Source organism: Excalfactoria chinensis, chromosome 3 (genome assembly GCF_039878825.1).
Source record: "Excalfactoria chinensis isolate bCotChi1 chromosome 3, bCotChi1.hap2, whole genome shotgun sequence".
Classification (NCBI taxonomy): domain Eukaryota; kingdom Metazoa; phylum Chordata; class Aves; order Galliformes; family Phasianidae; genus Excalfactoria; species Excalfactoria chinensis.
Genome location: NC_092827.1, coordinates 49,448,483 through 49,462,902, shown reverse-complemented (window position 1 = coordinate 49,462,902; position 14,420 = coordinate 49,448,483). Strand labels below are relative to the sequence as shown.

The window sequence follows — 14,420 nt, the reverse complement described above, 5'->3', positions numbered from 1 at the left end:
TCCCAATGGAAATGGTAGAGAAAATTGGAAGGGTAAAAGAGAGAAAAAGCATAGGCTGAGATAAAGACAGCTTGCTACGTAAAGTAAAGCTGCACAGACAAGCAAAGCAAAACAAAGAGCTTGTTCCATTTTTCCCATAGGCAGGCAAATGTTCAGCCATTTCCAGAAATCAAATCTTTATCACACCCATATAGGAAGACAGACATTGCCACTGTGAGAAATGAAGCACATACATATGCCCTTTCAAATGAAGCAGACTGGACAATTATACACATGGTAGTTCTAAGAAAGCTGGATAGTTAGGTGAATATATGATTTTTTGTTTCATTTCCATCCAAGCTATCTTAATCCCCTTGTGCTGAAACTGTAAAGAAATTTCAGAAATAATTTTTTTTCCAGGTGAGCTACAGCAGCATACGGTCGTTTGATCCTGCAGTTCCAGTGGCAGGACCTCCACAAACTGTGTCAAAACTGTGGAACAGCACACACCATGTCTTTTCACATTTACATCCTGGGACTACTTACCAGTTTTTTTTACGTGCAAGCACTGTCAAGGGGTTTGGGCCAGCAACCACAATCAATGTAACAACCAACATTTCAGGTAAAAAAATAATAATAAAAAAAAATAAAAAATTAAGTGGGACAGGAGTGGGCAATGTTCACTGTAATTAAAAGTTGGGGTTTTTTGAGACTTGAATAATCAGGAAATCTAAAACAAAGCATTCCTGTCACATTCTGTAAATGCTTTTGACTGTATTTCCTGAACAATAGCACAAGTTCAGGGAAATTTCACAACTGTAGTTACCAAATGTTTAGTTTTGCTTAATATTTTACTTTCATCTATACATTTTAAAGTGCTTTACAAACTTCAACTAATTAAGCCTTGCAGAACTCCATAAGTTACTATGTACAATTTATTTGTTCTGAAGATTAGTAAAGTCAGATTCAGAAAATTAACCAACTTAGTCAAGGTGCCACCGCTTAGCAACATACAACTATAACAGAACTGGGGAAGTTAACATGAAGTGTGAATTTCTTCTGCCAGCTTCAAGTAGTTCTGCTTTCTTGTGCCTTTTTTTAAATACTGCAATGTGCTAAAAATGACTCTATTCATCTTAATAATGCACTGAAAACTCTAGAAAAAAAAAAGCAATGTCAAATTGAATGCTTTAATATTTTGATTTCCTTAAATTTTAATATAATTCTCAAAACATGAGATAGCTTATGCAGTTGACAAGCAGAAAATGAGTCAATGCTATATCCATAGAGACTGTTGATCTTAAGGTATGATAACTTCACAGCTTAGCAGGAGCAAAAAAGTCAGTCTTGAAAAATGTAAGCAGCACAAAGCAAGCTATTTCACTTATTATCTGCCAAAATGAAACTTAAATCCTCCTGAAAAGGGGTGTTAATAATGTATTGAAATGCACATACCATTTCTTTGGAAAACTATTCACCAACTCTCCTCACTCAGTTTCCTAAAGCATGCACGTGAATTGAAATGTGAGAAAATTCAAGCGAGAACTCCTTGAAAACTGTAGTAAGTTAAATGCTGTATTTGTAGTTAATTTTAACAATTTGTCAAATTCCATCCCAGAACATAAGTACTAGCATTCATCATTCCCCTTCCAAAAGCAAAACAGACAAAAAACAAATGCTATGTTCTGATCATCTAGCCTATGAGGTTATTCTGTATTCCAATATTTTGCTCTGATTCTTTAAGGTTTTTATGTTACTTTACAACAAATTCCAGGTCATAAACTTTCAGAGATGATGGACATGTAGCAACTGCATATTTACCTTCTAATTGTGAAGTTGGCCCACTTTGTAGGGGGAAAAAGTTATAGCAATATAATATCTTGCTAGCGTGCCTCTGTTCCAGCCACTTCACTATTTTAATAATAAACATCTCAAAACGTCTGAGTGATTTAGGGCTATGATGTATTCAGGCTTCTTCAGATTTATCTTTTTTCCATTCAAAAAATTTGGGGAATTTTGAGCAGAATCCACTGAACCACAACTAATTGGACACAGTATGGGTTTATGTTAGTTAATACTTGGAAAATACTTGTAAAGAGTAATTTATAGATGAACTTTCAACAAACATTATTTCTTTGAAACAATGATATTTTATGAAATGAACAACTTTTTAATGTGCATTTAAGATCTGAAACTAATGAAATACAGCTTTTAGTCTTTCTTTGCTCTTCCATCTCTTGATTTATTATCTTAAAATTATGCTTTGAATGATTGACATTTTGTGACAATTAATTTTGAAACACAGAGGCATCATTAACAATTTTATAAAGGTAAATCAACATACTGGAAAAAAAATAAAAATAAAAGATCCACCAAAAAAACCCCACACAAATATGAAGATAATTTTCAAGATTAGTAGAGTTTACCATCTAATGGATATTGCAGAATATACATATATATATACAGAAGATCCTGTGACTTTCCTTGCACTACAGTTATTGTGAACAATAGTATAAATAGTCAGCGCTATGACAGGTTTGTGATGACAGACCGAAGCTGTGTAGCTAAACTGGATGGCTAAAATGTTGGAAAAGGAAGAGAGGTGTAGACGTAGGTCTTCAAGATTATGAATATAATTGTTTGAAAGATAGAAAGAGGGAGAAAAAAAAATAGATTTTGTGTTCTTGGGCTCTCTCAGCATCAAATTCTCCCCCACTTGAGACTTTATGGGGAGCAGGATTATCAATTGTTGCTCTAATAAAAAGTAGTGCTTGACTCATTAAAAAGAGTCATGTAGCTGATGAATATCATGCCTTTTTGTTGTATTGTGAACAGCGACAATGTCATAAAAACTCAAAATCTTTTTTGCTGATTTGTTTCTTATTCTTTTCCTTCCCATTCAACATTACTCAGCTCCCACTTTACCGGACTATGAAGGAGTTGATGCATCTCTCAATGAAACTGCTACTACAATAACTGTGCTCTTGAGACCGGCACAGGCCAAAGGTGCTCCTATCAGGTAAAAAACAACAATAACAACAAAACACACACGCAAAATACCTAAAAACTAAAGAAATCAAGAAGAGGCTTTTTAGCTGATCTTTACTGATTATATGCTGTCTTGAAGCTGATAAGGCATTTCTAAGTGATAATCATAGGATGTTAATTTTGTTTTTCTTATTGAAATTGAGCTTGCCAATAGACCTGTAATTAATGAGAAATATTTTTATTTTTTATTTTTGTACCAAAAGATATTCATGACCTTAATCATCCAGCTGTCTGTCTTGTTTGATTTAGGGTCCTCAGGACTACCTCCTATCCATTATCATTTCATTTTACTTCCTCTCAGTCTCTGCGAAATATGAGGTTGAAAGGTGTTTGTCAGAAAATGGATTTGAAAATAACACTTCCTCTCCAGTGCTCCAAATCATCTGTTCTGTAGCACATATGTATGATTGGAAAATTGAAAGCTCAGAGGAAATGGGAGAAAAATACTGATGAATACAAACTCTTTGACCTTTTTTTCCCTCAGAGTGCTTCCTAGTAGAAATCATGTAGCAAGCTATTAAATTTTATTTGGCGTGTCCCATAATCATATTAAAATATGTCATTTATGTTAACTTCAGGGGTCTTTCCCTTTCTGCTCTCTATTGAGAGATAATTTAATTCTGTTTGCAAAGATTAGTCCACATCCCAATTTTTTTCTTCTACTTGTTAGTGAAAAATTTTTGTGCTATTATTTGATTCCATTTGTGTTTTACTGATATGACTGCATCAGGAAGATTCAGGGATAGAGCGAAGTAATTGGGGGTTAATTAGCTACTGAGCATCAAAACCTTTTCATGTTCTTACCCTTGTGACATTTGAAGAAATGTGGGCTAATACATTTTGTTCTGTGGTGCATTGTCAGTTACTGTGGTTCAGCTGGTGTCCAGTAATGTGCCTGAACCCTATGAATCTATTTCTGTTAAGAGGAATGTTTGTTTTACTTGGATGTTGTGTGGGTGAGTCACATGCCCATAAGCATTTTTATATCCTTATCACACCTTATGATCAATATAATTCAGTTATTTATTTGTGTTATAGAAGATCATCCAAATTAGTTTCCTCTGTAGGAGATATTGATGTAAACAAAATTGCAACCTCATACATCTGGAGTTTCTGAAAGATTGCCCTGGAGCAAACCTAGGATTTTTGTGCAGGGTGGGGAATAATAAGATGTACTGGACTTAGCTTCCTAAGGCAGGGTTTGTGTCAAATTGATGCAGTGGAAACTAAACCTGAGATCTGAAAACACTCTCAAGGTACACAAGTGCTTAAAGCCACTATGCACCTCTGCATGTGCTTTTTAAAGCCTTCCTGGTATCCTGCTGCTGGCCATGTGCAAATCTGTCCCTCTTTGAAAACATGATACCTCTCAAGTCTTTCCAGTCTTGCACCTGGTTCCTAGAGGAAACAATAAGTAGTTTTGCCCAGAGCATATCTAACAGAGAGACTAGGATCCGCTGATTGTGGTGGTGCCCATCTTTTCTACACAGACTGTTCTGCAGCATGTTTGTGCATGCAACAGGGGACTCCCATATTTAGTCCCATTGCTTACCCTCAGGGAGGTCAGTCTCTCATCACAGGATTCTCTCCTGGGGGTTTTCTTTCATAACCTGCTAGCATGATGGGGTGTGGCCAGAGGATTATACGCACTCAGGGTGCTCTGCTTCTCTGTACTGCACTTGCAGGCAAGAAGTCACTGCCAAGGAAACCTGCACCATAATGCCTCTGACTTATTTTGTCAATTTCCTTTACAGTATCCTCAGTCCCATGGCATGAGTTTGTCATTCTGGCCTATGAGGGGGTTGCAAAGGATCTGTGTATTAAAAGTTAATCAAAAGTTTGATAGGGATAGCTGAATAGGCTATTCGTAACTATTATTTGAGTATATTCTCAAAAAATAATGCATCTTTCTTCCAGTCTCCCATCTTCTCTCTCAACTTTAATTGATTTGAATACCTAAGAAATTACATTACATTTCTAATATCAGGAGACACACAAAATAAATCCTCCACTGTAACCAGGAAGCTGAGCTTTATTCTTAAATAGGTGTTTTATTCTTTATTCCGAATGAGGAACGTTCTCCAGGAAAATCCATAAGACATTGTTCCTTCCCTGTATATTGCAATCAGTCTTTTTTTTTCAGCAGTTTCTTAAAAGGAGAGATAAATATAGCACGCAAATTCAGAACTCATTTCAGTGCATTTCACTAAACATTTTGACCATTTTTACTGAAGCTTCATTCCATCCACACTGCAGTTGCTTTCCTACTATAAGCCTGTCTTGCTATCATAATGAGTGTTACCAGGTAGATGGCAAAAATTCATCACCATGCCTGCAGCTGTGATTGAGTAGGGCAGGGACTTTAATGCTGCTCTTCAGCCTGACACTGAAGGATAGAGCTGTTTTTTTTTAAAGGTTTTGTTTGCACCCAGCTCTCTAATCCCTGGAGCTGCAGGGTATCAAATGATCAATTTATTTAATAGCAGTAGGCCCATGTTAAATAATAATAATAAATGCATGAGTGAATAAAATTATTGAGAAAGAAAAGCTTACACTCTGATAGTCTTTTACAAAATGAATCATACTAAGATCATGTTTTGTTGTACCTCTGCTTGTCTATCAGCACAGCCTCCAAAAAACAGATGTTCCTTAACCCAACCGATATTTCCAGGTGGCTATCAGTCTTTTCTTTAAGACACTATATGCCATAGTCATCGCAGTTGTAAATGTGACTCTAATCATATCTACCTCTTCAGGTGTTATCATTTAATCTATTCTAGCTTGTTTTATGATCTTCTGAAGTTTTAAAGCAAATTGCATACTAGAAAGACAGGGCTTTTGGGGGTTCAGGCTCTCTGTGAAGAATACTGTTTTGCCATCAGACTGGTGGATTAGATTCTAGTCAGTAGCATCAGTGGTGCTTCAGTGATTCATTTAAAGACATGATTTACCAGTGTAGTTTTTCTAAAGGATCATTCTGACTGACCGTCCGCGAAACAATCTCCTGTACATCCTTCTTTCAAATCCTGCTTCAAATGAGGTTTACAGGGAGCATAGATCAGAATCAGTGTAGACAACTTTTTAACGATGAGATTTATTTTCTGTGACTTGGAACCATGTTCCCCAATACCTCCACATGCAAAATTAGGTTGTTTTCATTACACAACAAAGTTGATCAAGTGTGCCACTATAGGAAGCAGCTAAAACATGGCTGTCAGTCAAGCTAGACTCAGGTTGTAACTTGGGCTGTTGTTCAGTCTGGCACCTGACTGCTGTGTCTCCACTAGATGCAAAGAATTTTCTAGCTGATATTAATGCCTATGAATACAGGCAACACAGTTACCACTGCAATACCTATTTGAGTTGGGTTTTTTGGGGAGGGTTAGAAAGAAAGATTTGTTGGTTGGGGCATCTTAATTTACCCTTTGTCAGGTTGGTTGATAGAAAGGGATTCTGCAGGTTTTCTTCAGTAAAGAAAAAGGTTTCTGATCTGAAAAATAATATCCTCATGCAAATTGTCAGCTGGGGGGCTCCTCACCTGTTTAGGGCTAGTAAAAAAAAAATCTGTGGGCGAGCAATGTGTGTTACCTTTAAACTGTCATTTAAACCTTGATTCCTTATAGTCTTTGCAGCCAGCACGCACTCCACTTTTCATTATGCAAATTTAGCTCCAGCTTCTTTTTTGCATCTTACAGTGAAGTGTCTGTTCTGTTATGAGAATGCAGAGTAACGTATCATACATAGAATGTTGCTTTGGAACCACCAGAGCGTTTGTAAATGGGTTTTAACAGATGGCATCACCAAGGGCCCAGAGGTAAATGGTTATATTCCTGTGTGTCTTGTTAGCCTACAATGTTGCAGGAAAATACTGCCAGAAACTCTTTCCAAAGAGGATAGCTCTTTGGACTAGTTTCTTATTTTTTCTCTCTCATTTATTCCATTCTCCAGTATCACACTTCATCTCTGCCACTACAGTTATTAGGTTTTCTGGGCACTAGTAGCAGAGAGAAAATTGACAAAATAATTTAATGTTGCCCCATAAGTTCTGAAAAAATGAGGATTGTCTTGCCTTTGTCTTTGCTTTTTGGAGTCCCTGCAGCAATGCGGTGAAGTTTCCAGAACTCCCCTCGATTTCAGTTTTTCTGTTTTGAAATCTTTAAAACTAAATCAAAACAGAAAATTATATTCATTTAGCTGAGTTGCTTCAGGTCTCATCTGTGTTCTTAGACATATTTATTTTATTAATCTTGATAACAAGGTGAATATTTGTAAGAAGGTCTTTCATGTATCCTCTCATGTATCTACATGCAGATGAGAGTTTAACTGTGTGTTTATTTATGTATTGTATACGTACACATATGCCTGTTCATTCAGTTCTTAGAATGCAAACAGTTGTTTTTTTCTTTCTTAAGAACTGAAGAATTGCTTCCTCTTCTCAGTACACAAGTTCTGTGTACTGAGCTGCGCTGCTGCAGAGCAGAGAGAGATGATAATGAGTTGGTAGCACACTGCAGTTAGGTAGTTCCCCTGAAGGAGAGAGAAGAATTATAATTACCTGTTCTATTTTGAGAAGGTGATTTTGAAAAGTGACCAACCCACAGACCATTTCAGGATAGGTACTGGGGGGTTGGGATGGTGATTTAATAGGCCGAATGCCATCTGCTTCAGCAGTTTCTAACGTTTTATCATTGACAACTGTAGAGGAATGAGGCAGTCTATCTTGGTGGAATGGACAGATTTCTGTCCATCTGTGCCTGCATTATGGCATGTCACTTGTACTTTAGATCTGCATAGCTCTGAGCCAAGATAGAAGCCACAGCAAGGTCAAGAGGTGGAGAAGCCTGTCAGCACATTCTGTCTCTAATGATATGACAACTGCAAATTGGTGTTTCAAGCACAGCCTGGAGGCAGTCATTATGTTGGGCCTTGAAGCTGAGCTTTCTGTAATATCGTTGCAAAGGAAAATGCTAACTTCAGATGTTTCTGATTATTGGATGAAGAGTTTAATCTAGTTTAAAGTCAGATTAATTCCTGTGTTTATTCAGAAGGGAAAAAAAAAAAATTGATTGTTAGAGGATTGTGTAGAGATACTTGTATTGTTGTTCCTGGAAGGATAGATGCTGCATCTTTTCAATGGCTGAATTAGACAGCTTTGCTATACTTCAGGCTTTTGTGTCTTCTCTGTGTCCAAGTGTCCACTGTCTCTTTTTGTCCTTTTTTTCCCTGTTCTTTTTCTCTCTTCTTTTTTTTTTTTTTTTATTTTTTTTTTGTTTTTTCTTCTTTTTTTTCTGGGGGGGTTGAAGTTTATGTCAGGTTAACATGTTTACTAGACACTTGGCCATACCAGGTGACTTTAAAGGTACACTTTCTTCCTCTGTTTCTTCAGTGCCTACCAGATTGTAGTTGAGGAGCTGCACCCACACCGAACAAAGAGAGAGACGGGTGCCATGGAATGCTACCAGATACCTGTCACCTACCAGTCAGCTCTCAGTGGAGGATCACCATATTATTTTGCTGCTGAGCTGCCCCCTGGAAACCTACCCGAGCCTGCCCCTTTCACCGTGGGTGACAACAGAACTTACCAGGGTTTCTGGAATCCACCACTGGCTCCTCGCAAAGGCTACAACATCTATTTCCAGGCCATGAGCAGTGTTGAGAAGGTGAGTGCCAACCACACCTTGCTCCTGGAAGAGGAGAATACCAAGTATAATGTATTAATAAAATAAAATAAATAACTATATTACTAACTTGTATATTAGTAATATGTTAAATACAAAATATATACTAATAGAATATAGCATATATTGTGTACTATATCTGTAATATAGTAGATATAATACTAGCAGCAATATTACTAATATGCATATTAGTAATATGCAATATATATTTTATTTATAATGTGATATATTAATAGTATGTAGTATATATGATATACTATAAATTAATATACTATATTATATATAAGCAGTAATTGTCCAAGTGTAGTATTATGAGTGCTTTTTCTCTGTCTTCTTGGTAAATCTTCTTGGCATCCCCCGTCCTTTCCCCAACTCTCATGGCTGTGACACTTATTACTGCAGGATAAACAGAATCAGGATGCTCAGTGGGCTGATATACATTTGTAAACTTGTGGAGTGTCTCACCTGAACCTCAAATAAAAAGTATAAAAAATTGGCTTGAGCAAAAGTAACCCCAGGCCCATGGTGTGTTTCTGAGAACCTTTATGGCAAGGTCTGCTTCAAGATTGTTCAACTGCTGTGCAGCATTCAAAGTGAGGCTGTCAGTCACCTTCATTACCTTCCCAGTGCTTCCTTTTTAGCCCTGTAGCTGAGCACTGTGACTGGCTCTGTGCATATGAAAGAGAAAAAAGCGGCAGGAAGTTAAACATCACAGTGGACTCCAGGTGGGAGGAATACCATGGCTCTGCAGGCCCCAGGCTCTTGCTCCCGAATTGTTTTTCTCTTGCAAAGGAAAGTAAGGGTAAATGTAGTAGGCACAGAAACTTCAAACAATTAACAATTTAGATTTTCAGTCTTTAGTTTAGTATACTGCTGTAAGACTCTCCACAAGAAGTATCCAGGCAGCCCAGGAAGGAGCCGCCTGATAGCAAGACTGACAGCAGCCGGTGCTCACCAGGTCCAGGAAAGGAGCATGAGCCTTGTGTGCCCTTCCTTTGGGGTCACTGCTGTGATCAAACAAACCATAGTTAGCAGAGGGGCACCTTTTGAAGGCAGTCTTGCTTTCTACCTCTAGTTATGAAAACCACTTGCATCAAGACAGAATGAGGAAAAAGCAAAGACTGTTTACTGGATCTGTTTGAAAACGGAAAGCTTTTTCTAATGGAAGTGGCTATTCTGTCCGATTGTCATCTGTAAAACTCTAGGAAGCAAACAATGCAAAATAAAAAGTAACTGCTAGTTACACATTTTTATGTCCCTTACTTTCTATGTGCAATTCCCATTGCTGTTGTCGGCTTCCAGCAGACTAAATCATGAAGAAATTCATTTAATTTCCCCAAGAAATAACTCCAAGAAAGAACAAAAAAATATTAACTATATAAATAAGACTTTGTCTTGGTGTTTACGTTTTGACAGACAAGTGGAAGATAAGGGAAGAACAAATTACATTTTACTTGAACCTCAAACTTCAGTTTGTGAGTGGGTTTAATACTAAAATAGTTTTCCCTGGTATGATTTAAGACTTAGGATAAGGTTTCTGTTTCTAGAGAGATTTGGAGGGATGTTTTAGAAGCTGGGGTTGTACTTCATTCTGCCTGGGCATAGATTTAGTAGTTGAAATACAACCTCTGGGCTACAGAATATTTAAACAGGTGTTTTGCTGTAAACCAGGAGGATCACCAAAATAGTCAACAGAAAGTATAGTGTGTTCTGAAATAAACTGTGGAAGCGGGATAAGGGCTACACTGATGTTCATAAATGTTTTGAACAAGGGTATACCAGTAAATCCAGTCACTGGGGACAATACTAGTAAGGTAAAATTTGTTCATGGAAAGCTTCATGGAGCTTTCGTTTAGATTGAAAAGTTGTATTTACAGAGCACCCTCACCACATGACTTGGCTCATTCTTTACATACTGTGTTTTCAAAAGTTACTCTGGGATCTGCAGGAGGAGAAAGAGCCCAAGGGATCCACAGAGGAGGCAGTGCTGGTGCTGGCAGGACTACATGGAGTACATGTCATAAAACAAAGCTGTCATTAAGATATTTTCTAATCATATAAAAATATCATTTTGGATGATGTACTATAGCAGCAGCTGCATCCTCTCACTCAACCTTACTCTATTTCAGTGTGTTTGCCTTTAAAATTACTACACATTTTGCAAAAAGATCAGAAAACACCTTTATGGATGGCTCTTATTTGTTCAAGTTGTCTGAAGTGTGCTTGCCCAAGTCATTTATTTGTTTAATTGCTTCAATTGCTGACCAAATTTCTGAAGGGAAAAAAAGTAATAAACTACATAAAAATTATCTCTACAAATGCATGTCCATTTGAAGCATATCAAATCACTGTCTTTCCTGGACAGATCATATAGGTTGTAGTTAAAGTATGTCAGATGTGATGCCTCAGAAGCATGGAGAGGATGTAACAGTATGCTTCACGTGTCTCTGAGCATGCCTGTATGCAACAAGGCAATTAGTTTGGGCATAGTGCCGAACAAATGTACCTTATTGCTGTATTTCTGTGCCATGAAATAATTATGACCAACAATTCTCCCCTTTTTTTCCACTGTAATCTCACACTGGATTCTCATGGAATGAATTCAATTTTATTTGAATAATCTGTAATTTTCCTACATCTGGGCTTTCCTGCACCTTCTCTCCCCTTCATTATCATGGACAGCACAGTTCAATGCCTAGACAGGTTTTATCCATCTTGTTCTTTCTGTAAAGCCAAAATGACTCAGCCTTCTCCCCTGCTAAGACCAAAGCCCTGAGGCACCTGATTCAGTGTCCTCAGCTGATCGGCAGGTCTAGGACTAATTTATGGAATGGGGAGGGCAAGAAAAAGAAACCTGCTTTGACATTTTTCTTTAATTTTCCCTTCTCAACAGGAAACCAAAACTCAGTGTGTTCGAATAGCTACTAAAGGTAAGAAGTTTGTCCCACCTGACACAATAGCTTTTTAATGAAATGTGGAGTTTTTGTTAAATGATTGAACCAAAGCCAGTACCATCCCTGCATTTTGAACCACTTGCTTTTCTTAAAATGTAAAAGGCTACTGCTTTTTATTCTTTTGTATTTCACCAAGAGGGTGCTGTTCCAGCAATACTCCAAAGTTAGACAAATTCAGGGCACTTTTTTTCTTTTTCCTTCCATCTGTGGTTTTAAAGATCAGCTTTTAGGCAACTGCAGCCAGCAGATAGATGGACTGAAGACTAGTAAGAAGATTGGTTAAACCATCCATTATACTAACAATTATTTCCAACCAGTGGCAATGGGAGATTATTTCCTTCATTTAAATGAAGGACGCAGTAGTTAATTTTCATAAGTAAATCACAGTGTTAGATAGTCTTAGGAGAGGGCTGATTTGAGGAAAGCTTGTATGCTTATTAACAAGCGTGGCTCAAGGCTTGAACTGACTGCATAGCTCTGAGAATAAATTGTATTGACCTCACATTCAGCAGGTTAATCACATACTGCTCACTCAAAAACACAGTTTCATCTTCAAATAAGGACTTAATCGTTCTGCTTAGTGTTATCTCTTGCTTTGACTGTGTTTACATAGCTATTTGTTGTGGTTGCTTGATTGAGACAACTTTGAGAGTTTGAAAGACTCCAGCACCACAAACGAGAGGACCAAACAAATGCTGAAGCACAGTACTCTGCAAAGGCCCAGCAATGCTTGCACTGACTCTAATTGCATATCTATATGCACTGCGAAAGCAACTTTAAATATAAGCAAGCAGGCATTTAAAGTACTGCTGTGGCACATCAGCACCATCTTTTCTAGTGCTTCTTTCAATCTAAAACTTGTTCCAATTAAAAGCTTATAGCTCTAATGAGTTGGTAGTAACAAAGAGTTTTCCTGAGAAACTAAAAATTAAAATGTACTTCTCAAAATTTTGTGATACTTCAATCAAACCCTTTTTAATGCATAAAGGGTTTGCACATATCATAGATTTGCCTTCTACTTCTATGAACTGATTAAATAGTTTATCTACTGGTGTCTAACTGATGAAAGTCAGCACATTTAAATTGAAGTTCTCATACTTTTCCAAACTGTGTCTTGCAGGGGCATTGATCTTACATATTTCTGATAACTAAATGTATTAAAGTGTGAGCTTGTACAAAAGATGTTTTCAAATCATTACGAAAGTATTTTGCTGCTTTGGGTATGTCTTGAAAAAAATATTTTTAGAATAAGTTGAGGGGCTGATAAGTTGATAAGTCTGGTGTCTGTAGTATTAAAACACTGATTTGTTTGTTTGGTTGGTTGGTATTTTTGTTTTGTTTTGTTTTTTGGTGTTTTTATTTTGAGGAAAATATTGAAACAGCAACAGTTTGAAAAATTTTCTCCAGAGCATCTGCTGGTTTAGGATAATACAGGATTTCCTCTATATGTGATCACCTGTTTTCATGAAACTTCTAAGAATTTGATGATTTTGTGACTTTTGCCATTTTGCAGATTGGACTGAATTGACCAAAAGAATCTTAAGTTATTTGATGTGGTGAAAGTGTATGAAAGCTTTGATTCTTAAGGAAATCATGTTAAAAACAACTCCTTTTCATGCAGATGTTTTGTGTAACATATCTAAATCACCATTTCTATTACAAGGATGGCCCAGAAAATGAACTTGGATACCTTTAGCTAATATAGAAACGCTCAGGTTGGAAAAGACCTTAAAGATCCCACTCAGATCTCTTTTGTAATCAACATCAATATTTTATTTTAAAAAGTTGTTCTCTACTTCATTATTTTTCAAATCTAGTTGGTATCCAGTCACTAATGATCTGTTTTTTCATGCATGTAGTAACCAAAGAAAATATAAATTTTGGTTTCTGAAGTACAGAGAAGGGTACAGAGACTAAGGTAACAGGTCAGTTATTTATTAAGAGATGAGGAATGTTGCATTGCTCAGCAAAAATGTATTGCATTTAATTTCTGATATAAAATTCTCAAACTTACTGAAAATAATTTGTTTAGGCAGAGTTCAACCCACATGCTCATGTCACAGTGAATATAAGGTAACCAAACCTGCCTAACCAAACTGCTGCTATAGGAATGAATGCAAGATGCACCATTTCCATGACATGCACTTGAGAGTAACACATATTGATGACTGATCAGTACTATTTTAGAGCTGAGTTTGAGTCTGAGCATGTAAAAATTTGAATGGGTTTCCACTAACACGTTACATGGGATTTTACAGTCTAAAATTTTATCAACTGCTAACAGAATGAAAGTAGATTAACATGGTCATAGAACAGTGATACTTCAAATTATTTAGCGTGTAAATAGACATTTAAGAGGACAGAGGGTCAGCAGAGCTGTTATTAAGCAGAGGAAATATGAAGTTGACATTTCTGACAGCTTTTAGGCTGCCAAGTTTGAGGCTAACACTGACTTACGTGTATTAGTTTGTTTAGTTTAGAAGACTAGAGAAAAGAAAATAATTAGAAGAAATCTACCATAGTAGTAAAGAAATGGTTAGATTGTCAGCTCTATTCCAAAGTATGTAGGGGAGATAAAGGTAGACCAAGTTTTATCACTCTGCATTTAAAACATGAATTTCATCACCTCGAAAATTCTTTTGCCTTTTGGTTTTCATTTGAATTACTAGTTTAGGCAGCATAGAACCTCTCTGTCTCTCAGCACATTTGGTTCATACAGATGGATGAAAATGCTATTTGAGATGATGTGCATCTGGAAGTA

At 36.8% G+C, this 14,420-nt stretch overlaps 1 protein-coding gene across 15 annotated transcripts in view; it reads left to right on the top strand.

The window, feature by feature from the left end:
* PTPRK (protein tyrosine phosphatase receptor type K) overlaps nucleotides 1–14,420 on the top strand; it is a 384,844-nt gene that overhangs the window by 306,764 nt on the left and 63,660 nt on the right. For all 15 annotated transcript variants that reach the window (XM_072333871.1, XM_072333868.1, XM_072333872.1 and 12 more), the window contains exons 10-13: nucleotides 400–601; nucleotides 2,893–2,998; nucleotides 8,414–8,687; nucleotides 11,599–11,635. In XM_072333871.1, the coding sequence (XP_072189972.1) occupies nucleotides 400–601; nucleotides 2,893–2,998; nucleotides 8,414–8,687; nucleotides 11,599–11,635 (619 nt within the window). The remainder of the gene's footprint in view (nucleotides 1–399; nucleotides 602–2,892; nucleotides 2,999–8,413; nucleotides 8,688–11,598; nucleotides 11,636–14,420) is intronic.